Source organism: Natrix helvetica, assembly GCF_964273705.1.
Source record: "Natrix helvetica genome assembly, chromosome: 2".
In the NCBI taxonomy this organism is placed as follows: Eukaryota; Metazoa; Chordata; class Lepidosauria; order Squamata; family Natricidae; genus Natrix; species Natrix helvetica.
In genome coordinates, this window is record NC_138552.1 from 19,580,539 (window position 1) to 19,608,192 (window position 27,654).

The 27,654-nt window shown below is 44.7% G+C and overlaps 1 protein-coding gene across 2 annotated transcripts; it reads left to right on the top strand.

Moving 5' to 3' along the window:
• Positions 1 to 2,548: 2,548 nt before the first annotated feature.
• On the top strand, positions 2,549 to 26,061 carry DNAJC21 (DnaJ heat shock protein family (Hsp40) member C21). Of its 2 annotated transcripts, none has more exons than XM_081943364.1 (12): positions 2,549 to 2,797; positions 6,833 to 6,926; positions 8,108 to 8,231; positions 10,134 to 10,256; positions 12,968 to 13,272; positions 15,362 to 15,510; positions 16,743 to 16,830; positions 17,515 to 17,670; positions 18,748 to 18,787; positions 22,136 to 22,317; positions 22,440 to 22,512; positions 25,592 to 26,061. In XM_081943364.1, the coding sequence occupies exons 1-12, from the start codon at positions 2,701 to 2,703 to the stop codon at positions 25,754 to 25,756; spliced, it is 1,596 nt and encodes a 531-aa protein (XP_081799490.1). In that variant the 5' UTR covers positions 2,549 to 2,700; the 3' UTR covers positions 25,757 to 26,061. The 2 variants fall into 2 exon arrangements, with proteins under 2 accessions (XP_081799490.1, XP_081799489.1); XM_081943363.1 differs by having other exon boundaries at positions 2,552 to 2,797; positions 22,440 to 22,518.
• Positions 26,062 to 27,654: the final 1,593 nt, after the last annotated feature.

Sequence of the window (27,654 nt, forward strand, 5' to 3'; positions counted from 1 at the left end):
CATGCACAGGACAAGCCCACTCCAGCGCCACGAAAAATGTTGCGAAACATCACATGCCGGCAACATGATGCTGCAAGTTTGACACCCATGTTCTAGTCCAACCCCCTGCTGAGGCAGGAGACCCTATACTATTCTGGATAAATAGCTGTCCAATATCTTAAACTCAAGTGAAAGAACACACATAATTTCTGGAGGAAATCCGTTCCACTGATTAATTGTGAAAAGGATGGATGGGAGGTGACATGAATGTGCAGTTTTTAATGTTTGTTTACATTATTTGTTGGTTCAATAGCCACTACTAAGTAATTTAACTTCAAGGATGCTAATTTCTGGTTTTACAACAGTTTTCTCAGCAATACCATTGCTGAATTTTTGAAATATTACATTGGAGGGACTAGATTTTTCTTAAGTGTCAAAGCACAAAGAATAATAGTTCAGTAACTTCCAGGCTGCAAATAGTAAACATTGTAATTCCTGTTAAAAGTTGATTTATCAATCAACTGAATAATTACAAAATGACACTAATAATCATGTGTCCTATAACAGGAAACAGGTGCGTATAATATCCAATATTTCTTGCCCTTCTTCCAAAATGCATTGTAAAGCAGGTGACGAAACTGCCCTGTTTCAATTTCTAACAGTGGAATAGGTTAGACTAGTCAGAAAGACAATTAGTGATTCAGTTTCTGCAGGAGGTGTTCATCTCCAGAATCTAAGAGCAGATTTTTTGGGGGGGAGGAGGGATCACCCATGTTAGCTTTTATGTTTATGTTTTTGTCGCTTGCTGCCAGATACATATTTACAGCTAGGAAGATGGCCTTGCTTTCAGCGAAATTAATTCTATGTGCAAAATGAGCACTCGGTATCCAACGTCCTCTGTCCACACTACAGAAATCCAGGTAGTCCTTGACTTGCGGCCACAACCGAGCCCAACATTTCTGTTGCTAAGTGAGACATTTGTTAAGTGAATTTTGCCCCATTGACAAACTTTCTTGCCAAAGTTAAGTGAATCATTGTACTTGGTTAAGTTAGTAACCCGATGGTTAAGTGAATCTGCCTTTCCCATTGATTTTGCTTGTCAGGAGGAGGGTCACATGACCCAGGGACACCACAACCCTGATGGGTATAAATCAGCTGCCAACCATTCAAATTTTGATCACGTCATCACGGGGAATGCTGCCATGGTCATAAGTGAAAAAACGGTCCCAAGTCGCCTTTTTTCCCCACTGCCGTTGCAATTTCGGTCACTAAAGGAACGGTTGCAAGTCGAGGACTACCTGAGGTCACACATCCGCATGGCAATTCCAATCCGAGGAATTGCCATGCAGATGTCTACTGTCTACCGTCTACCTCACCGCATTCCTTCCCCCCCCCAATTTGTTTTGTTTGTTGGTTTTTATTGGATTTATATGCCACCTTTCTCCCAAAGGACTCAGGGTGGCATACAACATTAAAAAAACACATCTCAAAAGTTAAAAAGAAATTAAATACATATCCAAAAAAACCAAACCGAATTTATAAGACAATATGTTTAAAAATGAGTTAAAATTAACAGGCCAGGCCGGCTTGCAATACAATAAAATTGTATTTTATTCTCTTACATACCATTTTAAGTATACATTCACATAATTGTTATTCTTCTTCACATTTGTCATTCTTATACATTTCTTATTTCATTTAATAGGTTATAATACAGTTTGGGTTGCTTTGTTTACCATCCCTTCCGCCTGTTGTAACATCACCTTATTTTCCCTTTCTTTTCTCCCTGCCTCCCTTCTCTACTTTCTTCCTTCCTCCTCTCCTTCCCCTTCCTTCTTTCCTTACCTCTCCTCTACTCCTGCTCTTCCTCTTCCCCTTCCTACCCTCTCTCTTTCTCTTCCTCTCCCTTCCACCCTCCTCCCCTTACCTCTTTCTTCTTTGCCCCCTCTTCCTCTCGTTCTCTCCTCCTCTCTCCCTTTCTTTTTCGGTTGTTCTAAGTGTCTCTTTCGACCTCGCCGCATTCCCAAGAAGTCTGTTAAGGGGCGTGCACAAGTGCCTAGCGCCCCTGTCCTGATGTTCCCTTTTATTCGTACCCTATTCATGTAGTCAAAATCAAGTTTATACTTGTATCTGTTAGCTAATACATGCTTGACGAAATAAATAAATACAAATACATAACTACGTAAGTAAGTAAGTAAGTAAGTAAGTAAGTAAGTAAGTAAGTAAGTAAGTAAGTAAGTAAGTAAGTAAGTAAGTAAGTAAGTAAGTAAGTAAAAAAAAAACAGGCAGGACCGCCCTCGTTCTGATCAGAGACAGAGGCGGCTCCGAATCAACCAACTTCCAACGCCGCCCCTCCCGGCAAAGCGACTCTGGAACGTTCGGTCCCGCAACGTTCCACGACATCAAAACCAGCTCGGCGGCCTCGGAACGTTCACGTCCCCGACGTTCCACGCCATTGAAACCTCCGCCGCTCTCCCTCCTGCTGCGTTCCATCCTCCCCCACCCCTGAGTCCTTCCCGGCCCTTCCGTCAGTTCCGCCTCCCAGCCCGGCAGCCAAGGAGGAGCTGGACCTCCGCTCTGCTCCTTCCGGTCCTTCCCCCCCACCCCCACCCGCCCCTTTCCTCCGCCGGCTGTTCGTCACCGCGGTCCACACGTGCAGGTGCCGGCCGGGGCGGAGGGTGGTGGGCCGCTGGGCTGAAAGAGGCCCTGGGACTTCCGAGCATGAAGTGTCACTACGAAGTGCTGGGGGTGAAACGCGACGCGTCCGATGAAGACCTCAAGCGAGCCTATCGGAAGCTGGCCCTCCGCTGGCATCCAGGTATCCCTTCCCCCCCCCCCGCCCGCCCCGAAAGCGTTTTTCCCACGCCACCCGAGGCCTCCTCCCACCTGCTCTTTCTCCAAAATAAAACCATGGGCCCCAGCCGGATGTTGGGCAGGGTGGGAACTGTAGTCGAGCAGGGTGATGTCCAGGGATCCAGGGGTTGGAGTGAGGGCAGTTCAAGCCACCATCACTTTATTGGTTCACTTTATTGATTCGCTTTATTGGGGTTTTAACCCAAACCCCCAAAACTTCAACCTTAGGCTGTCTACTGTCAACCTCACCACATTCCTAAGAGGTGTGTAAGGGGCACCAGCGGGCCTACCGTCCCTGTCCTTATATTCCCTTGTATTTGTATCCATTTCGTGTATTCATAATCATGTTTAAACTGATCTCTTGTCTAATTGATGAGATAAATAAATGAATTTAAAAAATCAGCCATGGTATCCCCTTGGCTGTTCACTCTCTTCCTTAGCCCAGTCTACCTTACAAGGGGGCCACCCAGGAATGGGATTTGGGGGTTTGCCAAACCGCACGGAATCTTTGCTAGAGGATCGCTCGAACCCCGGGCGAACCAGGAGCAGCCCACCCCTGTTTATCATATGTATTGGTTGATAGCTGTATATCCTGCCTGGTGCTAGTCCCGCCCTTTAACCACTCACTCCCTCTCACTTTGCTAAGCTTTTGAAATGAAATTTAAGTATATTCATTGGATTTTTCTATTATATTGACCAATATAATAGAATATTATATCGTATATGTGTATGTATATACAGATATATGTATATGAGCCATAGTGGCGCAGTGGTGGGAGTGCAGTACTGCAGGCTACTTCTGCTGACTGCCGGCTGACTGCAGTTTGACAGTTTGAATCCCACCAGGCTCAAGGTTGACTCAGCCTTCCATTCTTCCGAGGTGGGTAAAATGAGGGCCCAGATTGTTGGGAACAATAGGCTGACTCTGTAAACTGCTTAGAGAGGGCTGTAAAGCACTGTGAAGCAGTATATAAGTCTAAGTGCTATTGCTATAGCTACACAGAGAGAGAGGGAGAGAGAGAGAGAGAGTATACACACACACACACACCCTTTATGATTCTGGGTGTATTCTGCCTTTAGTTACTTCTCAAGGCAACAAGGCAGTTCAATCTAGCTTGATTCCTGATGTTCATTTGGAGCTATCCATATGCCATGCAATGGAAGTAGCTTCCTATTAATATTTTCTGCTATGGGGTAGGTTTTTTTTTTTTTGGCTTCCCAATTTAGCCCATGAATGAATGAATAAATAAATAATAAATCTGGGATTTATTACTATATTAGTCCACAGAAGATGGCGTTTATTCATCTCAAAGCAAATACAAATTCTGTTGGATGTAAGCTAGTAAATCAACAGCCTGACTGATTGTTTGCACTGGTACTCTTATTAATTAAATCCCAGGAGAATGTCCACACATAGTTTGGTAATGAATTCTTTTCATGAGGTCATATTAGGTCTGTCTGGCTTCAAGGCTTTGTTAAGATGCTTCTTAAATATAATTTCAATGTAATACCTGCCTGACCGTAGAAAATCCTTTATATGATTATTCAAAAATAAATCCTGCTGACTCAGATCAGCAATCTTAGAATTGCAGCCTAAAGGTAATGAAAATAATAAGGTTTGTAACAGCAAATGCAGACCTTCCTTGCAACTCTTTATTGAAAAATAAAGTGATTGTGTCATGCCTTAATGCCACATTATCTTCTACTGTTTTCTGTGTACGGTGTGGTGCATCATAATGTTATTTTGTTGTTGTTAGTTGCGAAGTCGTGGCCGACTCATCGCAACCCCATTGACAACATTCCTCCAGGCCTTCCTGTCCTCTACCATCCTCTGGAGTCCATTTAAGCTCACACCGACTGCTTCAGTGATTCCATCCATCCACTTCATTCTCTGTCATCCCCTTCTTCTTTTGCCCTCAATCTTTCCCAGCATTAGGCTCTTCTCCAGTGAGTCCTTCCTTCTCATTAGGTGGTCAAAGTATTTGAGTTTCATCTTCAGGATCTGGCCTTCTAAAGAACAGTCAGGGTTGATCTCCTCTAGGACTGACCGGTTTGATCGCCTTGCAGTCCAAGGGACTCGCAGGAGTCTTCTCCAGCACCATAGTTCAAAGGCCTCAATTCTTGGCACTCAGCCTTTCTTATGGTCCAACTTTCACAGCCATACATTGCAACTGGAAAAACCATAGCCTTGACTTGACACACTTTTGTTGTCAGGGTGATTCTCTGCTTTTTAGTATGCTGTCTAGATTTTCCATAGCTTTCCTCCCCAGGAGCAAGCGTCTTTTAATTTCTTGGCTCCAGTCCCCATCTGCAGTGATCTTGGAGCCCAGGAAAATAAAATCTGTCACTACCTCCATTTCTTCCCCATCTATTTGCCAGGAATTGAGAGGGATGGATGCCATGATATTAGTTTCCTTAATGTTGAGTTTCAAGCCAACTTTTGCACTCTCCTTCTTCCACTGCAACAAGAGGCTCTTTAGTTCCTCTTCACTTTCTGCCATTAGAGTGGTGTTATCTGCATATCTGAGGTTGTTGATATTTCTCCCGGCAGTCCCAATTTTTGATTCATCTAGCCCGCCTGCTCTGCATATATGTAAAATAGGCAGTGTGATTTAGCATGCATTAATCCTGAATGCATTGATTTTTAAATCTTCAAATAGCAATCAGGCCTAGACAATTGTCTTACTGCTTTGGAGGCCCCCTTTTTATGTGGAATTGAATACATTACAGCAAATGAATGGCAAACCAATTAGTAAATGCATTAGGCTCCATCTCAATTTCAAAAAGATTTGAACATTTTCATTCACTTATTCATTCCTTTACTTATTTATTTATCTGAGTATGCCTCCGATGGTTTATCTGAATAAAGATCATGGTAATCTCTATATACTAATGGCAAACTCATTTGCTGCATTTATAGCCTTCTGTTTGCCAAAAGATGAACAAGATCCAAAACTCTCTTGAAGGAAAAAAAGTCCAGTGAAAACAGAGCTTGCCCAGTAAGCAGGGAATATAGACTGGTTTGTTTAGAAACACAAACCTTAGCAGGAGAAAAAGTGGAATATCCTGAAAAGAGCATGGCTGTCTAAACTCTTGATCAACAGATGATACTGTTGTGGCCCGCCAGTGGCCATCAAAGCTGGCAGCAGATTCAGACAGTGAGGAGGTTGGGGAGGAACATGGGCCAGTCCTGGAGTCTGGGGAAGGCTCTGATGAGGGCTCTGTGTCAGAGGCAGAGAGGGGGCCAGAGCCGTATGCCAGTTATCAGCTGCCTTCAGAGTCAGACATCAATGAGGCAGACGAACAGTTGGAGCCTGTTCCCAGTATGCGCACGCGCAGAGTTGCCAGACGAAGGGAACAACTAACAAACAGGGATCGACTTAGGAGTAAGGCCACAGGTGGACAATGAATGGCCCCTCCCAGAGAAAATAAAAGAGGAGCAAAGGGGGAGTGGAGTTTGCAGGAGACTGTTAGTTCGCTTAATTGGTTTGTGACTCTCAGACTCCTTGCCAAGTTTTGCAGATATCGGCCTGTCAGCTCTCCAAGCCAGATAAGGTCTGTGACTGTAAATCCTCCCTTGAAAGACTTTGCTTGATGGAAATGAGCAAAATTCATGGCAAATTAATAAAAGGGGTTTTTGTCGGGACAAGGAGTTTTCTTCCTGCTCTCGGGAAGCCTCAGTCAGAACAGATACTGGAACATGTTGCAGATATTATAGTTATTGCGTCATTCTGATCTTAAGCATTCTGTTTGGAACTGGATTCTATTAACAGACTTTATTTCCAAATAAATTTGATAGGAGCCCTCAAATGTGTTACTCAACTGAAGTCTAATGGGATGTGCTAGAGCCACATAGGTTGCAAATGTGAGCCAGGAATTGTGTTTTTCTCTTGGCTTTTTAGCCTCTGATAATTACCAGTGCATTTCCCAAGGCTCGTGATGTTGAGGTTGTTTCTGTTTTGGGGTGAATTGATTAGATTCTGCTTCATTGACATTGCAGATAAAAATCTAGACAATGCAGAGGAAGCAGCAGAACAGTTCAAGCTGATCCAGGCTGCATATGATGTGCTGAGCGATGCACAGGAGAGAGCGTGGTAAGTTTTGCCCTTGGATAAAAGCTTGACAATTCTTATATTGATTGGAGGTGCTACCACTAGGTGGCAGCACAGAGTTAACCAGATCTTTTAAGTTTAAAAGTTAAGCTTTTTATTATAAAATAAAAATACAGGAAGATTTAAAAAAAAAAAAACCTAAAAGAAAGAGAAAAGTGTGATGAGGGGGGAAAAAGTGGTGACTTTGACTTTTTTTTTTCCAGTGCATTAAAATGCATAAAGACAACCTTGGCTTTATGTTTCACAATATTTTAAGTTATTTATTTTTTGGAGGTGCTGCCACAGGAAATTTTTAAAAACACTAAAAGAAAGAGAAAATGTTGAAAATCAACATTTCTTCCCCAGTTTCGAGCAAAACATTCAGAAACAGTTCCCAAGTTGAAACAAAACTAGAGGTGGTGTTCTCTTTAATTTAAAGAGTTTAGGCATAGTTTGTTTGTTTTGTTTGTTTTATTGGATTTATATGCCGCCCTTCTCCCAAAGGACTCAGGGCAGCGTACAACATTAAAAAATACATATCACAAAAATACCCAAAAAGCATATTGATGATACCGTACCCCAAAACCACAGATGATCTCTCCCAGCGGTTTCATATATATGTTGAACAGGAGGGGTGAGAGAACCGACCCCTGGGGCACCCCACAAGTCGATCCCTGCCCTCCAGGGGGTCGATCCCTGCCCTCCAGTCAACACGAACTGCGACCGATCCGACAAGTAGGAGGAGAACCACCGTAAAACAATGCCCCCCACTCCCATCCCCCCGAGTCGTCGCAGTAGGATACCATGATCGATGGTATCGAAAGCCGCCGAGAGGTCTAATAGGACCAGGACAGAGGAGCAGCCCCTGTCCCGGGCCCGCCAGAGATCATCGACCAACGCGACCAATGCCGTCTCCGTGCTGTACCCGGGCCTGAAACCCGGATAGTTGCACCTGAATCCATCAGACTCCAAGCTGGCTGGGGTATCCTGGGAGTTGAAGTCCTCACACCTTAATATAGCTAAGGGTGGGAAACCCTGTTACAGCAGGACCTGAAAACAGCCCACCTTTTAGCTGCGATTCAGGAAACTAATTTGGTTTTCCTGCTAAGAGATACCATGCCTTGTTTATTCTGCGATAGAAAGCTTCAAGGCCTCCGAGTTGGTTTGTTCTTTTTGTTTTGTAGGTACGACAATCACAGGGAAGCTCTTTTGAAAGGAGGCATTGATGGAGGCTACCAAGATGACAGTCTGGATTTGGTCCTGTATTTCACCGTTACGTGTTATTCTGGCTACGACGATGATAAAAAGGTCAGGCTTAAGCTCTCACCTGAGCGAGTAACATTTACTGTATTTTTCAGAGTATAAGACGCACTGGAGTATAAGACGTACCAAGGTTTTGAAGAGGCACATTTTTTAAAAAAAGTTTTCCATTCTGCAAACCTCCCAAAAAAGGTCCTGTTTTTCGCGAATCATTTTTTTAAAAAAGGGCATTAGGAATCTTATAGAGTGCTCCTGGGGGCTGGGGATGGGTAAAATTGAACAAAAACCGGCCCATTATTTGCTCATTTCTGCCCTCCCCAGCCCCCAGGAGCTCTCTGAAAGCCTCCTACGAGCTATGCACGGCCATTTTGGTGAAGGGGCAGGGTTTCAGGAGGCAAAAAATGTTGTATTCAGTGTATAAGATGCACCAAGATTTTCAGCCTCTTTTTTGAGGGGAAAAGGTGCGTCTTATACTCCGAAAAATACAGTACCTTTCGGTGACCCCTGAGATCAGCACATCATCTTGCTACGGGTGGTGACCCAACAGGTTCCAGGCTGAGATGTGGTCACACCTGAGGCTAACAATGCTGCCACCTTCTAAGCTGCCCTCCTTAGCCATTGACGCTGATTCTGTAAACTGCTTAGAGAAGGCTGTAAAACACTATGAAGTGGTACAATAGCTATTGCTATTGCTACTTCCCTCCAGGTGTTCCTTGTGAGGAGGGGCAGGGGTGACCTTCTCTCAGGTAGCCTTCTCTGGGCTTGCCTACGCTCCACTTTCCTTGGATCGGTGGAGTAGACAGCTGTTCCTCATCAGAGGAGATTGACTGCCCATCAGCACCACTGCCTGTCCGCAGCCGATCCTCCCCTGTGTCTGTGCAGGCAGGCAGCTCTCCGTCTGGCCGACCTCCTCCCCCAATGCCTGAGGGTCGCGGGACAGCATTGTCCTCAGTCCCTGGCATGCCTTCCCTGTCCAACAGTCCCAGTTCCAACTCTTCCTCCTCCTCCTCCTGCAAAGTGGGCTCTGAGGGGGCCATGACAAGAACAATTGATCAGTGGAATAACTTGCCTCCAGAAGTTGTAGATACTCCAACCCTGGAGTTTTTTCAGAAGAGGTTGGACAGCTATTTGTCTGAAATGGCATAGGGTCGTGACAGGTGACACGCAGAGCCCTCTCTGCAGGCACGTGAGCTGTCACCCCAGCTTAGCTCCACTGTGTATGCGCACGCGCCTCCTGCCAGCCAGCTGCTTTTTGGGTCTCTGCCCAAAAATGTGCGGAGGACAGGGTGCATGTGGGAGACACACAGGCATGCGTGGGGGGCAGGGAGTTGCATGCAGATGCACAAGGGGAAGCGCGGGGCTACATCCCCCCGTGGCCCGTTTTTCGTCCCATAAGGCTGCAGGGAGGCCTGCTAGGCCCAAAACGGGGCACAAGGGGGGGGTCATGCACATGCGTGGGGGGAGCGGGGGGAGCGCACACATGCACAGGGGGGCAGGGCACACAGGTGGGTATCATATGCACATTGCATTATGGGTGTGGGCACATGTGTGCGCGCTATTGAGCGCACCTGCTTTTAGCATGCAACAACAAAAAGCTTAGCCATCCCTGGTGTAGGGTATCCTGCCTGAGCAGGGGGTTGGACTAGAAGACCTCCAAGGTCCCTTCCCACTCAGTTATTCCGCTGATTCAGCTAGAGAGAAGTCATTTATTTGTGGAAGGAAATACAACAATTTTATGGGATTTCAAAGATGAGGAGATGAAATCAATAAATTCAATAAATAAACCTTTAAGTCTTCCAGCTCTGTTTTCAAACATAAAACGCCTGGCAGGAGAGCTCACTGTCAAAACAGTTCAGAAAACGAAGCAGTTATTCCAGGCGACATTATATCGAGCTCTCCGATTGTCCTCAGCCTCGTTTTCTCTCTGAATGATCGTATTGTTTGTTTCAGGGGTTCTATGCAGTCTATCGGCACGTCTTCGAAATGATTGCAAAGGAAGAAGAGGAATCCATAGTCAATGAAGATTTTGAAGGATTTCCAAACTTTGGAGACTCTCAGAGCGACTACGATACGGTAACAACTCTGAAATTCATAGGTGGCCAGAGTTGCCTTGTAGGGTCGGCTCAGATGACACCAACTAATCTATAAGCTTTTGAGGTCACCAGAACTTTTCCTTAATTAAAAGAAAAAGAAAGAATGCCATTACAGTGGAGAAAAAACAGCATTTCAGCATGAGACTGAAGTTGCACAATTCCTTCCACCTGTATCTTTTCCTGTTGAGTGCTACACTTCCAGATTCTACCTGTTACTCCACTAGTCCCCTGTTTCTGAACCTAAGGAGCATTGAGGCTGCTCTCACATACCATATTTTTCAGACTATAAGACGCACCAGAGTATGACGCACCAAGATTTTCAAGAGGAAAACAAGAAAAAAAATAGTTTTTGGCCCCCATGTGTCTGGTTTTTGTCCTCCCCGGCCCCCAAGTGCACTCTGCAGGCCTCCCAAAACCTCTACACACACTGCTTTTGCGAAAAACAGGCCAGTTTTTGGCAAAAATGGGACATGCGGGGCGGGGTTTCGGGAGGCCAAAAATGGCTGTATTCAGTGTATAAGACACACTGATATTTCCACCCTTTTTGGGGGGCAGGGGAGTGTGTCTTATACTCTGAAAAGTACAGTATGGAGTGGCACATAAAAGTTCCTATGTAACAGAGATATCATGTGCTTTTAACAGTGGTTTGCTCTCTCAACTTGTTTCAATTTAGTTTCTGAACATTTAGTTATGAGGCTAGGTAACACAATCAGGATTTTCTTGTCCTCCTGATCCTTAAATGAGGAAATCCTAATGATGACGTTACCTAGCCCGGTAATGAAACGTTCAGAAACTAAATTGAAACAAGCTAGGAGAGCAAACCACTGCCAAATCTAAAACCTGAGCCACAAGTATTTTCTATTATTTCAAATATTACATGTCTAAGGGCAGCTAGGTAAAGGATACAGTTTTGCAGAATGTGGGGCTAATGAACTCCCATGAAAGAATTCTTGTCTTACCAGAGTTTATAAAGAGAATTACTTACATATCTAAGCCACGTACGTTTTTCCTTTGTAAACAATGATCTGTAGCAAACTCGTAGAAAGGAGAAAAAAAACAGTACAGGTTATTGACCAGAGGTGGGTTCCTACTGGTTCGGACCAGTTCGGCTGAGTAGGTAGTAACTCGAGCTTTCACGCCCCCGAACTGGTTCTATCGGCGGCAGCACCATCTCGATTTTCAGTTCTGTGCATGCACAGAACTTCATTGCAGAAATGTAATTTTTTCCCCTTTTCTAACGTGCGCATGCACAGAGCTTTTTAGGCGCAAATGCGGACACACGCCGAGCAGGCAGAAACCCACCCCTGTTATTGTGGTGTCTAGATTAATTATTTACATAGATAGAAGGCCTGCAGAGTCAGGATCAGGGACCACTTTCTAACCTTGTTCAGCAGGAAAAACCCCACTTCCTGTTCAGTGCATCAATCCAAATCCAGAGGAATGCAAAGCTTCTCCAATAGTCCCTGTGTGAATGTATCGGCAAAGGAATACAGATTGTCTTCAAGTTACAACCATTCGTTTTAACAACAGTTTCAAGTTACAGGCTTTGAGGGGGAAAAATAACTTCCCTCAAAGTTACGACCGTCATACCACCCTTTGCCATCAATGATTGCAATTAGGCTGCTTGGCAGTAGGCAGCAGGGTAGATTTAATGTAAAACATGATTTAAATCACTAGTAAAAAGGCTTGGTTTAAATCAACTCGATTGAAATAGTAATTTTTCAAGAGCAACTGCCATCTCTGTCCCGCATGCCTGGCTGTGGAATTCTGGGAGTTGAAGTCCACAGCGACTGGGAGTTGAAGCCCGCAGTGACTCCTCCTCTGACCTACTGTTGACTCACCGACAGTCCCAATATTACAGGATATACAGCCTCCTCATGCTACATAACGAAGCTCCATTTCATTATTAATGTATCTTAAATAGAAAACTATCATTGGATAGATTTTTACTCCAAAAGCATTTTATTAAAATAAATTTGATAAAAATAAAATAAAAATCCTATTTAAATAAAAAAAATCAGATTTAAATTTTAAAAACCGATTTAAATAAAACCATTTTTTATTTTTTAAAAAAAATCATTGATATTTATTCACCCTGCTACACATTAAAGCAGCTGCATCTTTTTCATGCTTAGGAGGAAGCCCTAAAGAGAGATACCGTATTTTTTGGAGTATAAGACGCACCAAGATTTTGAAGAGGCAATTTTTTAAAAAAAGGTTTTGCACTCTGCAAACCTCCCAAACATTTTTCATTAAAAAAAGGGCACGCATAGCCTTTAGGAGGCTTGTAGAGTGCTCCTGGGGACCAAAAACAAGCAAAACACCGGCTATTTTTCACTCATTTTTGCCCTCCCCAGCCCCCAGGAGCACTCTGGAAGCCTCCTAAAGGCTATGCATGGCCATTTTTGCAAAGGGAGTGGGGTTTCTAAGAGCAGAGAAATGCTGCGCTTGTGTAACACCCAGAACCAGTTTTCTGAATCCTTTTCAAAGTGTATGCATCCTTAGTGAAAATGCAAAAAATGAAATAAAATAAGCCATCCTCCTCCCTATGCAGCATGGCTGTTGTGTCTACTTTTCAAAAATGTAAGTCAATACAGAAAGTAATATGCATAACAAAATCACTGCCTTGTGATGGCCCTCCTCTAATTGCCAGTGTAAACGTCTCTGTTTTCTCCCTCTTGTCCCAATTAGGTGGTCCATTGTTTTTATGCGTACTGGCAGAGTTTCTGTACCCAGAAGAATTTTGCATGGAAGGAAGAATATGACACTCGGCAGGCGTCCAACCGCTGGGAAAAACGGGCCATGGAAAAGGAAAACAAGAAAACCCGAGACAAAGCAAGGAAGGAGAGGAACGAACTGGTCCGGGAACTGGTGGCCTTTGTGCGGAAAAGAGACAAACGAGTTCAGGCCCACCGGAAACTCTTGGAAGAGCAGAACGCAGAGAAAGCTAAGAAATCAGAAGCGCTCCGGAGGCAGCAGAAACTGAAACAGGCCAAGTATGATGATTTAGACCAGCGATTCTCAGCCTTGGTGGTTTTCTAGAATTTCCAAAATTCTCCAGGCAGCATGCTGCATGGATACCGTCTTTAAATGGTGCAGACCCCAAATGGCAACATAGTCATTAAAAGCAGGAACTAACACAAGCCGGGAGCTTTCCAGAATTTATACCGTAGGTGACCATGCTAGCTTAGGAATTGTTGTCTAACTGATGCCTCTATCTGCTACTAAGCTCAAAGACCACCTGGTGAAATCCAGTCTAGTTCAATTCCTTATTGCTTAGGCCTAATAGACAGAATCTTGCCAGATTAAAAGCTACAACCTTCTAACCTAATAGATACATCCTGAGAGATTCTAGGGTGTGGCTACTCTGAAGCTCTTCTTCCCGCCCCCATCTAATTTGGGTCTGCAATTTGGTTGTTTTGGGCTTCTCTGGAATGCGCTGCCCCCTCCTTAGGAAACCACAGAGTTTCCACCAAGATTACCCCCTACTCCTTCTCCAAGTGCACATTACATCACAACGATGCACGAAGGTTCATAAATGTTCTTCCTACATTGGTGTAGAAGGAGAAGTTCATGTTCTAAATTTCCATCTGCCCTCACGGCTGTTGCGGTACAGCCTCCAAAACTCATCCTAACAAGATAATCTTATAAATGTGTGAACTATGTTCTTGTAAAGGCTGGGCAACCAGAGAGAAACATGAGAAGAACTCTTGGTACTCTCTGAGCTTTGTTGTTTTCTTGAGAAGGTTTCGTAACCCAGTAATATCAACAGCACACTGATTCTTCTTCCTTATTGATAAGAACTCTGTGTTGTGGCCGCCAGCAGAGCTGGCAGCAGAGTCAGACAGTGAGGAGGTTGGGGAAGAACATGGGTCAGTCCTGGAGGCTGGGGAAGGCTCGGATGAGGGCTCTGCCCTTACAATACAATACAATAGCAGAGTTGGAAGGGACCTTGGAGGTCTTCTAGTCCAACCCCCTCTGCCTAGGCAGGAAACCTTATACCGTTTCAGACAGATGGCTATCCAACATCTTCTTAAAGACTTCCAGTGTTGGGGCATTCACAACTTCTAGAGGCAAGCTGTTCTACTGATTAATTGTTCTAACTGTCAGGAAATTTCTCTCAGTTTTAAGTTGCTTCTCTCCTTGATTAGTTTCCCCCCATTGCTTCTTGTCCTACCCTCAGGTGCTTTGGAGAATAGCTTGACTCCCTCTTCTTTGTGGCAACTCCTGAGATATTGGAACACTGCTATCATGTCTCCCCTAGTCCTTCTTTCTCTTAAGCTAGACATACCCAGTTCCTGCAACCGTTCTTCATATGTTTTAGCCTCCAGTCCCCTAATCATCTTTGTTGCTCTTCTCTGCACTCTTTCTAGAGTCTCCACATCTTTTCTACATCGTGGTGACCAAAACTGAATGTAGTTTTATTAAACGAATGTGAATTCCTCATTCACATTCAGCAAAGGCCTGATAAACAGTCTCTCAAAGGTGAATATATGACCACAGACCTCATCTAGCTTGGAAAGCTGCCATGTAAATATTTTCCAAACGCAGTGCTGTGCAAGGAAAGACTTGGCACAAAGTCTCTGGGATTCATGGATAGATCTTCACACGCCTGAAACGAATGAATGAAGGAACAAATGAATTGTTTCCTGCAAAAGCCCACTCCCCTTCCGCTCCTCTTTTATTTCCTATGGGAGGAAATCACAGTCCACTTGTGGCTTTACTCCCAAGTCGACCCTGATTTCTGAGCTGTTCTTTTCTTCTGGCAGCTCTGCGCATGCACACACTGGGAACAGGCTCCAGCTGTTCCTCTGCCTCACTGCTGTCTAGCTCCGAAGGCAGCTGAGAACTGTCAGAAGGCCTTGACCCCATCTCTGCCTCTGACACAGAGCCCTCATCCGAGCCTTCCCCAGCCTCTAGGACTGGCCCATGTTCCTCCCCAACCTCCTCACTATCCGACTCTGCTGCCAGTTCCACGGGCCGCATCCATCCCCCGGGCCTTGAGTTTGACACGCCTGGTTGAGGGTATTGCACAAAGCCAGCCTATGAGGATCCTCACCTTTTGTCCCCCACTTCCTTTCAAAGTCTGGCGGAGCAGTACAAGGAGCAGAGCTGGATGACCATGTCTGACCTGGAGCGAGAACTGCAGCAGATGGAAGCTCAGTATGAAAAGGAGTTTGGAGATGGGTCTGGCGAAGAAGAAGAGGAAGAGAGGAAAGAGAACCAAGAAGAGGGTGAGGGTCAACTGGCAGTTAGTTGCTCCTTAAGAGCAAGTGCAAATTGCTTTTCTGGGAATAGCTTGCTAAATCGCCTAATTTCCTCTATTGATTTCCAGAATAAGGACTTCATAGCTATTAAGGAAACGTTAACACCACTTGCCGAGGGTTAATTCTCACTGTTGCAACTTGGTAGCTGTTCCTCCCTTTTGCCAAGAGTTTGATTTTCCCAATCAGTACAGGTAGCCCTTGACTTATGACCACAATGGAGCCCCAAATTTCTGTCATTAAGTGAGACATTTGTTCAGTGTCCCATTTTACAACCTTTCTTGCCACAATTGTTAAGTGAATCCCTGCAGTTGGTAAGTTAGCAGCCCGGTTGTTAAGTAGATCTGGTTTCCCCATTGACTTTGCTTGACAGAAGATCACAGATGGTCATAAATAGGATCCAGTTGCCAAGTATCTGAATTTTAATCCCGTGATTATGTGGATCCTGCAAAAAAAATGGTCATAAGTCACTTTTTTCAGTGCCGTTGTAACTTTGAACGGTCACTAAATGAACTGTTATAAGTTGAGGTTTACTTGTATTCTGTGATCCCTGGACAAGATCAGTCCTGAGAGGTACAGTTCTCTCCATGTGATTCCTGGAGATTTTACTATTGCAGTTGTTGAAGGTCCCTTCAACTTTGCTGATTCCTTCCTCTCCTGCATAGATGTACTATTTTGGTTACTTAAGCCCTTAAATTCATAGCTGAATATCGACAATAGAACAGGGGTGTCAAACTGGATTTCTTTGAGGGCCGGATCAGCATTGTGGTTCTTCACAGGCCAGCGAGGGGGGGAGATGGGATGGATGCCTCCTGCAGAGCCCTGTCAGCCAAAATGGGGGGCAAGGAGGCTCCACATGGCCCTTTTTCAGCCTCTTTGGGCTCTTGCAGAGCTCTGCCGGCCGAAAATCAGCCATGTGGGGGTCTCACAGGGCCTCCATGTGGCTCATTTTTGGCTGGCAGCGTGCTGCAGGAGACCAAAAACAGGCCACGGGGAGTGGGAGGGTGCACGCAGCCCCCCTGCTTCCTCTTTTGGCCAGCAGAGACATCACGGGCCGGTCCTTTGATATTTCCAGGCTGGCCCCATGGGCCAGATTTAAGCACCCCGCGGGCTGGATCCTTGAGTTTGACACCCCTACAATAGAAGAAGACTTGGTCAGACCATCAAGCATCTCACACAGAAATATATGTATGTATTTTCAGACAAATTAAGTGAAGAACAGGATGCTGCCTATCTTTTTGATGAGCTCTACTGTCCTGCTTGTGATAAATCCTTCAAGACGGAGAAAGCGTAAGTTTTTCTTTATGTGCAGACTAAAAAGGTGTCAGGCCTGCAGTTTTCTTTTGGATCTTTGGCATGCCACACTTTCTATTATTCTATTACACCTTTTTCTATTGTGGGAAAATGGGAGGGGGGATTGTACGGAGTTACTTACTGTGTAGCCAAAACAAAATTATTTCTAGAAAGCCAAGGTCATTCTTTGCCTCTGCACCCGACCGAAACTGGATGGGTGGAACTGCCAGCATGGCAGTGGGAGATTGGATCATGTGATGGACATGTGGGTGCAGGGACAAGATCTTGAACTTTCAACTAGGTGGGGAAAACCTGGAAGCTTTCAGATTCAGGGTTTTCCCAGATGTGCCAACATGGCTCTCTTAATAAATTGGAACTTTGAGCTATATGTGTCCTTGGACTCTAATTTATTTTTGGATGCTATTTGGAACCCTGACAAAAGGACCAGCACATACTTCATCTGACATCTTGCCTTGATTCATTCAAACCCCTCCTTGGTTCCCATCAGGCTTCCCTTCCCAAGCAAACGTCTGCTCCATTTTCCTTTCAATAAAAGGCAGCCATTCTTTCTGAACTCAACTCTTTATTTATTTTATTATTTTATTTATTAGACTTGTTAGCCGCTCCCTCTCCACGAACTCTTGTTCTTTGCAGTAACATCCCTTTGATCTCTCTCTTCAGGATGAAGAACCATGAGAAGTCCAAGAAGCACCGGGAGATAGTGGCTTTGCTCCGGCAGCAGTTAGAAGAAGAGGAAGAAGCGTTTTCGGTCTCCACGGTGGATGAGAACGGGTGGAAGAGCGAAGAGGAGGCAGAAGAACCAATGCCCAAACAAAAGTACTTATGGAAAACACGTAGAAGTTCAGACTGCCAAAGGGCATACGTTATTTCTGGTTTCCAAAGCTTCATGAGGGAGCTGGCGAGGGGCCCTTTTTCAGGATGTGCCATTCCATGCTCCTTTGCCCCAGCCCTTGAGAGACAACTAAACAATCTATTTGTTTTGTATTTATTTATTTCTCAGCTTCTTTTCGTTTCATCTTCATAGTTTCTCTGAGTTCGTTGATCTTTCCTTTCTCTGCCCTGATACATGGTTTCCCCTTCCTCTGTAAGAATCCATCACGAGAGATTCAGGCTACCTACAGCAGGAATGCTTAGAAATAATCCGTTAACCTTGATGCGCATGGCTAAAACAACTAGTTGGTCAGGAGAAATCGGGGGTGGGATTGAAAAATTTTAGCAACCGGTTCTCTGTGCAGTTGCTGGGTGGGCGTGGCCATGGGGGCGTGGCCTCCTGGGCCTCACGGCGGGGAGTCATTTTCACCCTCCCAAGCCTCCGGGAGGGCAAAAACTGCCTTCCCCCCCCAGGCTCCGGAGGCCATCTGGAGACAGGCCTGTTTCTGGATTTCTGGAACTTCCGGTAGGCCCATTTCTCGCCCTCCCAGAGCCATCGTGCAGGCCCTGTACTTACCTGGTATGATGCATGTGCCACGTGCAGACTCCTGGGAGGGGCAGGTTGGGATGGGCGGGGCCAGCCGGTCCTTCAAACAACTGGTTCGGCGAACCAGATGTAAAATTAGCACCTGGTTCACCCAAACCAGTATGAACTGGCTGAATCCCACCCCTGGAGAAACACCATATTTTCCCTGGGTATATACAGAAGGGGTTTCAAATTGTACCCAAGATTTCTCTGGGGCCATGTTTCTTAATCTTAGCAGCTTTAAGATGTGTGGACTGCAACTTCCAGAATTCCACAGCCAGCTTTGCTGGCTGTGGAATTCTGGGAGTTGAAGTCCACCCATCTTAAAGCTGCTAAGATTAAGAAACACTGCTTTAGGGCTTTAGAAGGGATTTAACAAGCAAAGGAGGTTGAACTCTGTTCTTTTGACATTGCGGTTTTGTTTCTGTCCCTAACAGGCTGTCAAAGAAACAGCGAAGGAAGCAAAGAACAGCAGGTGTAAGTTTTTTGTTCTTTTTAAAGCCGATTTCCCGTTGAATGTGCTCCTGTTCTTATCTGCCAATCAATTGTCTTTTGGAATTATTTCTGCCTCCGTTTGCAAGTGGCATTGATTGCTGCCTGAATAAATTTGCTGAAACATGGTGGCGTTTTATGATGAGAACTAGCTAATTTTTCAAGGCTAGTTGCAGCTTTGCCTCCCCCCCCCCCCCCACACACACACATAAGCTCCATTTTTGTGGAAATGGAGATGGCAGCCTTCTCCTTTGTAAAGCACCTTCACTCTTGTTCACATCTTTTCAAAGGGCAGAAGACTTGAATATTTGTAACTCAGGGTTGGCTTATGGAGTCCTTGGTGCTGTCTGAGCTTCTTTCTATCTTTCTTTTTTTGGGGGGCAGACGTTTCATTACCAAACTAGGTAACATCATCAGTACTCCGATATTAGCTAGTTAGTTTGGTCATAAACATTTGCAAGCAAACAGCCAACCTCAGCACCAAGGATCCCACAACTAAACCAATGTCTTTGAAATATAATAAAGGCTTACAGGAGGAGGTTGCTGGATTCCCAACTTCAGAAGCTGGAAAAGTTTTCAGGTGGGGCAGAAAGTTTGAACACAAAAAACTTTTGTCCCATCCTACCACGTAGCCTCTTCATGATTTCTGTGCTGGAGCTGAAGGCTTCTGTTGGGGCCCACCTGCGGCCAGTGGAGCTGGCAGCAGATTCGGACAGTGAGGAGGTTGGGGAGGAACATGGGCCGATCCCGGAGTCTGAGGGAGGCTCTGATGAGGGCTCTGTGTCAGGGGCAGAGCCGTATGCCAGTTATCAGCTGCCTTCAGAGTCAGACATCAGTGAGGCAGAGGAACAGCTGGAGCCTGTTCCCAGTGTGCGCATGCGCAGAGTTGCCAGACGAAGGGAACAGCTAAAGAACAGGGGTCATCTTGGGAGTAAGGCTACAGATGAATGATGAATGGCTCCTCCTAGAGGAAATAAAAGAGGAGCAAAAGGGGAGTGGAGTTTGCAGGAGACAATTAGTTCGCTTAATTGGTTCCTGACTCCCAGACTTCTTGCCAAGTTTTGCAGATATCGGCCTGGCAGCTCTCCAATCCAGATAAGGTCTGTGACTGTAAATCTTCTCTTGAAAGACTTTGCTGGATGTGAATGAGCAGAATTCACAGTAAATTAATAAAAGGGTTTTTTGTCGGGACAAGGAATTTGCTTCATGTTCTTGGGAAGCCTCGGTCAGAACAGCTTCCTTGAATGGGAACAGATTTAACAGAGCCCACGTTGAAAATACCTAAAGGTGTTCCCCAAGTGGTCAGGTTTTTTTTCCATGCTGGAAAAAAGTTGATGACACTTTTGTAGCACCTGGAGGGCATCTGAGTGGCTGTGGCTACCGGCACCTCGGTTCAGCCAGCTGATTCCATCGCTGGCCATAGGGGGCGAACAATTGCCCCCTGTGGAACGGGCGCGCAATTTGGGCGTCCTCCTTGATGCCCGGCTGTCAATGGATGACCATGTGGCAGCCGTGGCGAGGGGGGCGTTCCACCAGGTTCGCCTGGTGCGCCAATTGCGCCCCCTACTGGACCGGGATGCCCTACGCACGGTCACTCATGCGCTGGTGACGTCCCGCCTGGATTACTGCAACGCTCTCTACATGGGGCTGCCCTTGGGACGCGCCCGGAGACTGCAGTTAGTTCAGAACGCAGCCGCGCGGGCTGTGATGGGGAATACGAGGTACTCCCACGTAACACCTCTCCTGCGCGAGCTGCACTGGCTACCTGTGGTTTTTCGGGTGTGTTTCAAGGTGCTGATTACCATCTTTAAAGCGCTCCATGGCACGGGACTTAGTTACTTGCGGGATCGCATCCTCCCACATACATCCCTGCGGCCAATTCGCTCACACAGGGAGGGACTTCTCCTGGTGCCATCCACTAGGCAATGCCAACGGGCGACACCAAGGAGTAGGGCCTTCTCTGTGATGGGCCCAACCCTCTGGAATGACCTCCCCCCCGACATTAGAACCACTACTGACCTCCGCTCCTTCCGGCAGAAATTGAAGACCCACCTGTTCCGATTAGCAGGCCTGGCATAATTACAACTGTCCCTCCTGGCAAATGTATTATCAACTGGTTATTTTAGGGGTTTTTTAATTTATTGTGTCTATTTCAGGGGTTTAAAAACTTATATTTATATAGCTTTGTACAGTTCTTTTAATTGCATTTTAATCTCCTCCATGCCAACTGTACATATTTAATTTTTTATTGTATTTTGTTATATTCTGTATGGACTGTACACCGCCCCCAGTCCCTTTTGGGAGAGGGGGCGGTCTAGAAGCATCAAATATAAATAAATAAATAAATAAATAAATAAATAAATAAATAAATAATAAATGGTCGTAAGTCACATTTTTCAACGGCGTGGTAACTTTGAACGGTCACTAAAGGAAATGTAAGCAGAGGACTATGCCCGTACATTCATCACGATCACAACGAGATCTGCAAAGTCTGTTTGCAAGATGAGGGAAATCATGCTAGAACATCACGTCTGAACACCGACAGGCAAACTCATCTTCCCCAGCCTGATGTTCTAGCATGATTTCCCTCATCTTGCAAACAGACTTTGCAGATCTCGTTGTGATCGTGATGAATGTACGGGCATAGTCCTCTGCTTACATTTCCTTTAGTGACCGTTCAAAGTTACCACGCCATTGAAAAATGTGACTTACGACCATTTATCAAAGTCATAATCTTTGTAGCATCCCTGTGATCACATGATCAAAATTCAGATGCTTGGCAACAGGTTCATATTTGTGACCGTTGGTGTGTCCCAAGGTCATGTGAGCTGCAGTGGCGCAGTGGTTAGAGGTCAGTACTGCTGGCTAATTCTGCTGCCTGCTGGCTGACTGCAGTTTGGCAGTTCGAATCCCACCAGGCTCAATGTTGACTCAGCCTTCCGTCCTTCCAAGGTGGGTAAAATGAGGACCCAAATTATTGGGGGCAATAGGCTGACTCTGTGAACCGCTTAGAGACAGCTTTAAAGCACTGTAAAGTAGTATATAAGTCTAAGTATTATTGCTATTGCTATATCTCCTTTTGCTACCTTCCGACAAGCAATGGGGAAAGCCAGATTCGCTTAACAACTGGGTGGCTAACTTATCAACTGCAATGATTCACATAACAACAGTGGCAAGAAAGGTTGTAAAATGGAGCAAAACTCACCAAATAAAAACATCTCACTTAACAACAGAAATGTTGGGCTCAACTTTGGTCTTAAAGTCGAGGACTACCTGTACCTAGGCCATTGTCTCCCATTCTTTCTCTGAAGGCTCTCTTCTTCTTCTCGACAGACCCAGGAGGATCCTCCCAAAGACAGCAGCCCTGAGCCACAAGTCGAAGAGCCACAGCCGGTGAGCAGCAGTGACCCAGAGAGGGTATCTCCAGAATCAGAAAATGTCAGCAAAAGCTACAATTCAGACGATGCTGGAGAAAATCCAGCGCCTGCAGTAGAGTCCAAAACTGAAGTGAAAAGGTAACCATGATACCGAAGGGAGTTGTTGCTAGTGAAACATGAAAGGTTTTGACTTGTGAAAATGTTTTATATAGACTGTATTTGAGTCTGCTCGGAGACTAAGCATGTCTTTATTATTTTAGCAATCCTAAAGGGAAAGGAAAGAAAGCAAAAGAGGCCAAGAAAACATCTGCAAAGGCTTCTTCAGAGGACCAGGTAAAGGTATGTAGAAGAGATGAAATTTGGACAAAACAGGTTACTATTTTTGGCCTCCAAGTCCTAACTGTATCTAAAGGCAATTTCTCCCCCTTTTTGTGTATATGTGTTTAATGAAAATGAGGAACGCGGTGGCTCAGTGCTAAGACGTTGAGTTTGTCGATTAGAAAGGTCGCCACTTTGGTGGTTCGAATCCCTAGCGCCGTGTAACGGACTGAGCTCCCATTACTTGTCCCCCTTCTGCCAACCTAGCAGTTTGAAAGCACATAAAAAATGCAAGTCGAAAAATAGGAACTACCTGTGTTGGGAAAGTAGCAGCATTCCGTGCGCCTTCGGCATTTAGTCATGCCGGCCACATGACCACGGAGACGTCTTTGGACCGCGCTGGCTCTTTGGCTTTGAAACGGAGATGAGCACTACGGTGTGACGTATCGGGATTTTTTTCCCCTTCGCTAAACTGGGCATGGGCATGGCCAAGTGTATGACACATCTGGCCCATGGGCCAGGAGTTTGACAGCCCTGATTTAGACAGTTAGGACAATTAATGAGTGGAACAACTTGCCTCCAGAAGTTGTGAATGCCTCAACACTGGAAGTCTTTAAGAAGATGTTGGATAGCCATTTGTCTGAAATGGTATAGGGTTTCCTGCCTAGGCAGGGGGTTGGACTAGAAGACCTCCAAGGTCCCTTCCAACTCTGCTATTGTATTGTATTGTATTCTTTTTTTGAAACCTGTTTTAATTTTCCGTTTAGTTTACAGCCCTGGATTTTTTCTAGTACAGGTAGTCCTCAGCTTACAACAGTTTTTTAAATGATTTTCCAAGCTACAATGGCATTGAAAAAAGTGACTTATGAGTGTTTTTCACCCTTAGAACCATTGGCGCATTCCCAGGGTTACAAAATCAAAATGCAGACACTAGGCAAGTGACTCTTATGGCCATTGCTGTGTCCTGGGGTCATGTGATTATCTTTTGTGGTCTTCTGACAAGCAAAGTCAAGGGGGGTGGGGGGGGGTCAGGTTCCTTTAACAACCCTGTTACTAACTTAACAACTGCAGTTATTCACTTAACCTTGGCAGGAGAGGTCGTAAAAATGGGGCAAAATTCACTTAACAAATGTCTCATTTAGCGACATAAATTTTGGGCTCAATTGTGATCATACGTTGAGAACTACCTGTATTCCTCTAGTGCAGGGATGTCAAACTCAAGGCCCACAGGCTGGATCTGGCCCGTGGGGTGCTTAGATCTGGTCCGCGGGGCTGTCCTGGAAGCGGCAAACGACTGGCCCACGGTGCCTCCGCCAGCAAAGACGGAACTCGGGAGAGCCATGTGCAGCCCTCCCAAGCTTCGTTTTTGCTGACAGAGGGTTGCACGAGGCCATCCCAGCTGAAAACGGGGGTAGGGAGCCTGTTTTTGCTGACAAAGCGCTCGGGGCCACCACAGGCGCCCCTGACACAAGTGACATCAAGCTGGCCACGCCCACCCTGCCTCCCTGAGGTCAAACACAACCCTGATGCAGCCCTCAATGAAATTGCATTTGACACCCCTGCTCTAGTCAGATCCCAACCAGGACTCTCCGTATGTAGCTTTTGAAGGCAACCAAGACTGGCCAAGTTCTGCCATCCGTTTTGCTTTTTGCTTTTTTTTTTTCTTAACATGTTCCCCAAATTCTAAATGTGACCGCTTCAAAGCTAGAACTCTGCCTAGTTCACTTGTACTCTTAAAAAAACAACAACAGCGAAGCAGTATTAGATATTGCTTATAACTTGGGTGAAGGATAGCCAAAAATTCTACAGCTGTGAAATGGGAAAGTCCAGAAGGATCTCGGAAAAAGACAAGAGCAAACCACTTGTACATCGCTACCCAGAAAATTGCATGGACATGTCTAAATCACCAAGACTTCAACTCCTTTTATATATGCCCCATTGTTCTGCCTGGCTGCCTTAGCCAACTTTCAGCCTGGAAACAAACTTGTTATTCATTCATTTAAGGTCTGTAGCTGTCTTGAAAGGATGACCAGCTTTAAATCTTAAGTTTAGCAACAACTGTTAGCCAGTAGAGCGTTGACCCTCCCAGTTTAGAGACAATATAATTAGAATTTTTTATTGGCCGAGTGTAATTAGACACACAAGGAATTTGTCTCTGGCGCATAACCCATCAGTGTAGTAATTGCAATAGCACTTAGACTTATATACCGCTTTACAGTTCTTTGCAGCCCTCTCTAAGCAATTAACATAGCCAGCCTATTGCCCCCATCAATCTGGGTCCTCATTTTACCTTGGAAGGATGAAAAGCTGAGTCAAGCTTGAGCCGGGTGAGATTTGAACTGCCAAATTGCAGGCAGATGGCAGTCAGCAGAAGTAGCCTGCAGTACTGCACTCTAACCACTGCGCCACCATGTACATACAACAATAGTGATAGATCATTATATAGTTGAGAACCGGACGGTGATATTCAATGGAGTGGCTGTTTTCTTTTTCTGCCTGCTTGCGAGCTTGTAGAAATATGTTTTGAGGCCAATGTAGGTCTAACCAGACCTTAGTCTTCTCCAATCAAGTGATTCTTTTACTATATTTTTGCTGTCATCAAAGAAATGCTATATTAATGGTAAATCGCTATGGAGATTCTCATTTATATAGATATAAAATAAAATGGCTGTGTGTGTGTGTGTTCCAGCATAACTCTGGAACCCCTTGAACAATTTCAACCATACTTGGTACACAGATGACTTACTGTCTGGAAAGAATTATTGTGGGTGGGTAAGACACCCCTAAAACCCGTTGTGTGTGTGATCTGTTAAGATACAGCCTGTTGTGCTTTAAAATGGCTTCTACTGTATTGCCGTAAAATGGCTTTTACTGTGCAGCACAGTGGAGTTGTCATGGTAACGGCTTCACATTACTCCACAAGGGGGCTCCCTCCGGTAAGGGGGGAAATCCAACATTAGAAATTACGTTTGGTCCGGATATTTTCCCCCTATAAAAAGATACCCGGGCAATGCCGAGTTATCGGCTAGTATATTATACATTAATGGTAATAACGTTCTTCCTGTCTTTGTTTCTTCTGCTTTTCCCTTTACAGCCTGAGGGCCCCCTTCAGTGTGTTACCTGCAGCTGTGAATTTCAGTCGCGGAACAAATTGTTCGAACATCTGAAAACCACGGGGCACGCCAAAGCGTTAGCCACCTCCACTGCCAACACAGCCACCAGCAGCAGAAGCAAGAAAGAAAAGCGGAGAAACAGATAGAGTTTTCTGGAAAGCCTCGAGAACTGTGGGGTTATTGTCATGTCCGAAGGCACCTTGTTGGCCCAAAGAGAGGCAGGCTTTTCCCGTGTGACTTAACCGGGATGAAGACTGCTGGGCCCAGCCATAAACAGAGCAGAAACACATTTGAACCTGTGCAGCACTTGATACATTATCTGTTTGTGTCTGTATTTTGTTTCATAAATTGGGCTAAAAGCCTCCGGATTGTTCATAAAGAGAGCCTTCCCGCTCCTTAGATTTGTAAAAACCTACCTGTACAGGCAAAGGAAATAAATTATTTTACTGTACATTTCTGTTTGTTTTGAAAAATTGCACTATTCACTTCATCTCGCGATGTCCCCTTTACATTAAATACACCTTTTTGCTACCAACCTGCCTATATTCATTTAGCCCAACCCTGGGTTGGCTGTCAGCCAGACAATCACAAGTACCGCCCCTCACTCCATGAAAAAGGGCTTGCTAACAACCATGACAGGAAAAAACATTTTCTAGGCAAAAGCGTAACTTTAAATAAATTCTGTTATTGTATGGTTTAAGTTCCAATATCTTTTTCCCTTTGCCATATACGCACACACACACACACACATAGTTTTTATTGCTCTGCGCATGTGCGCAGAGCACGCATCAAGCGCAGCACGCCCACGAGCAAATCAGCAGTAGTGACTGCCGGAACCCACTCCTGATAGATAGATAGATAGATAGATAGATAGATAGATAGATAGATAGATAGATAGATAGATAGATAGATAGATAGATAGATAGATAGATAGATAGATAGATAGATAGATAGATAGATGATAGATAGATGATAGACAGATGATAGATAGATGATAGATAGAGATAGATAGATAGATAGATAGATAGATATATGATAGATAGATAAGAGATAGATAGATAAATAGACATAGATAAGATAGATGATAGATAGATAATAGATGATAGATTGATAATAAATAGATGATAAATGAGATAGATAGATGATAGATAATAGATAGATAGATAGATAGATAGATAGATAGATAGATAGATAGATAGACAGATAGATAGATAATAGGTAGGTAGGTAGATAATAGGTAGATAGATAGATGATAGATAGGATAGATGATAGATGATAACTAGATGATAGATGATTGATAGATGATAGCTAGATAGATAATAGGTAGGTAGATAGATGATGATAGATGATATAGATCGTTAGATGATAGATAATAGATAGAAAATGATAATGTTCACACATATACTGTATGCTAGTCATTTGCGTTCCTCTTGTGGCATATATTCAACCAACAACTCAAAAGTGCTTATTTAAGAGGCAACTGAACTTTCTTTGAAGATGTTTCACTTGTCATCCAAGATTTTTGGGAAATGGAAGGATGTGTACTCCTTGCAGACAGCTGGCCATTTGCATTCTTTTGACAACTCATCAAGGCCACCTGGAGGTTTATCTGTAGCCTCAAGGTCACCTGAGTAGTGCAAATTACCCACCATCCAGTCAGAGCTGGAGAAATAATCTTGGATGAGAAGTGAAACGTCTTCAAAGAAAAACCAGAAAGTCCACTTGCCTCTTGAAAAAACACCTTTGGGACAACCATGACCTGGATGACTGAGATAATCTCCATAGACATTCAACCACTGATTGAAAAGCCCTGCTGTAAAATATATTTGGGAAACTGTCCCTCTCTTGTTCTTGCTATATTCTGTTCTTCAGCAAAAGAGACTTGGGTAAATTATCTAGTTGGGGGATGTTCAGGATCTCCATATGATTCTTCTGTTCAGAGCCATCTGAATTAGCCTGGACAGCAAAATTTGCAAGTATCAGTTCTGCTTTAGTTTCCTCATCCCTGATCCAAGAGCTAAGAATTGAATTAATATTCCTTTAT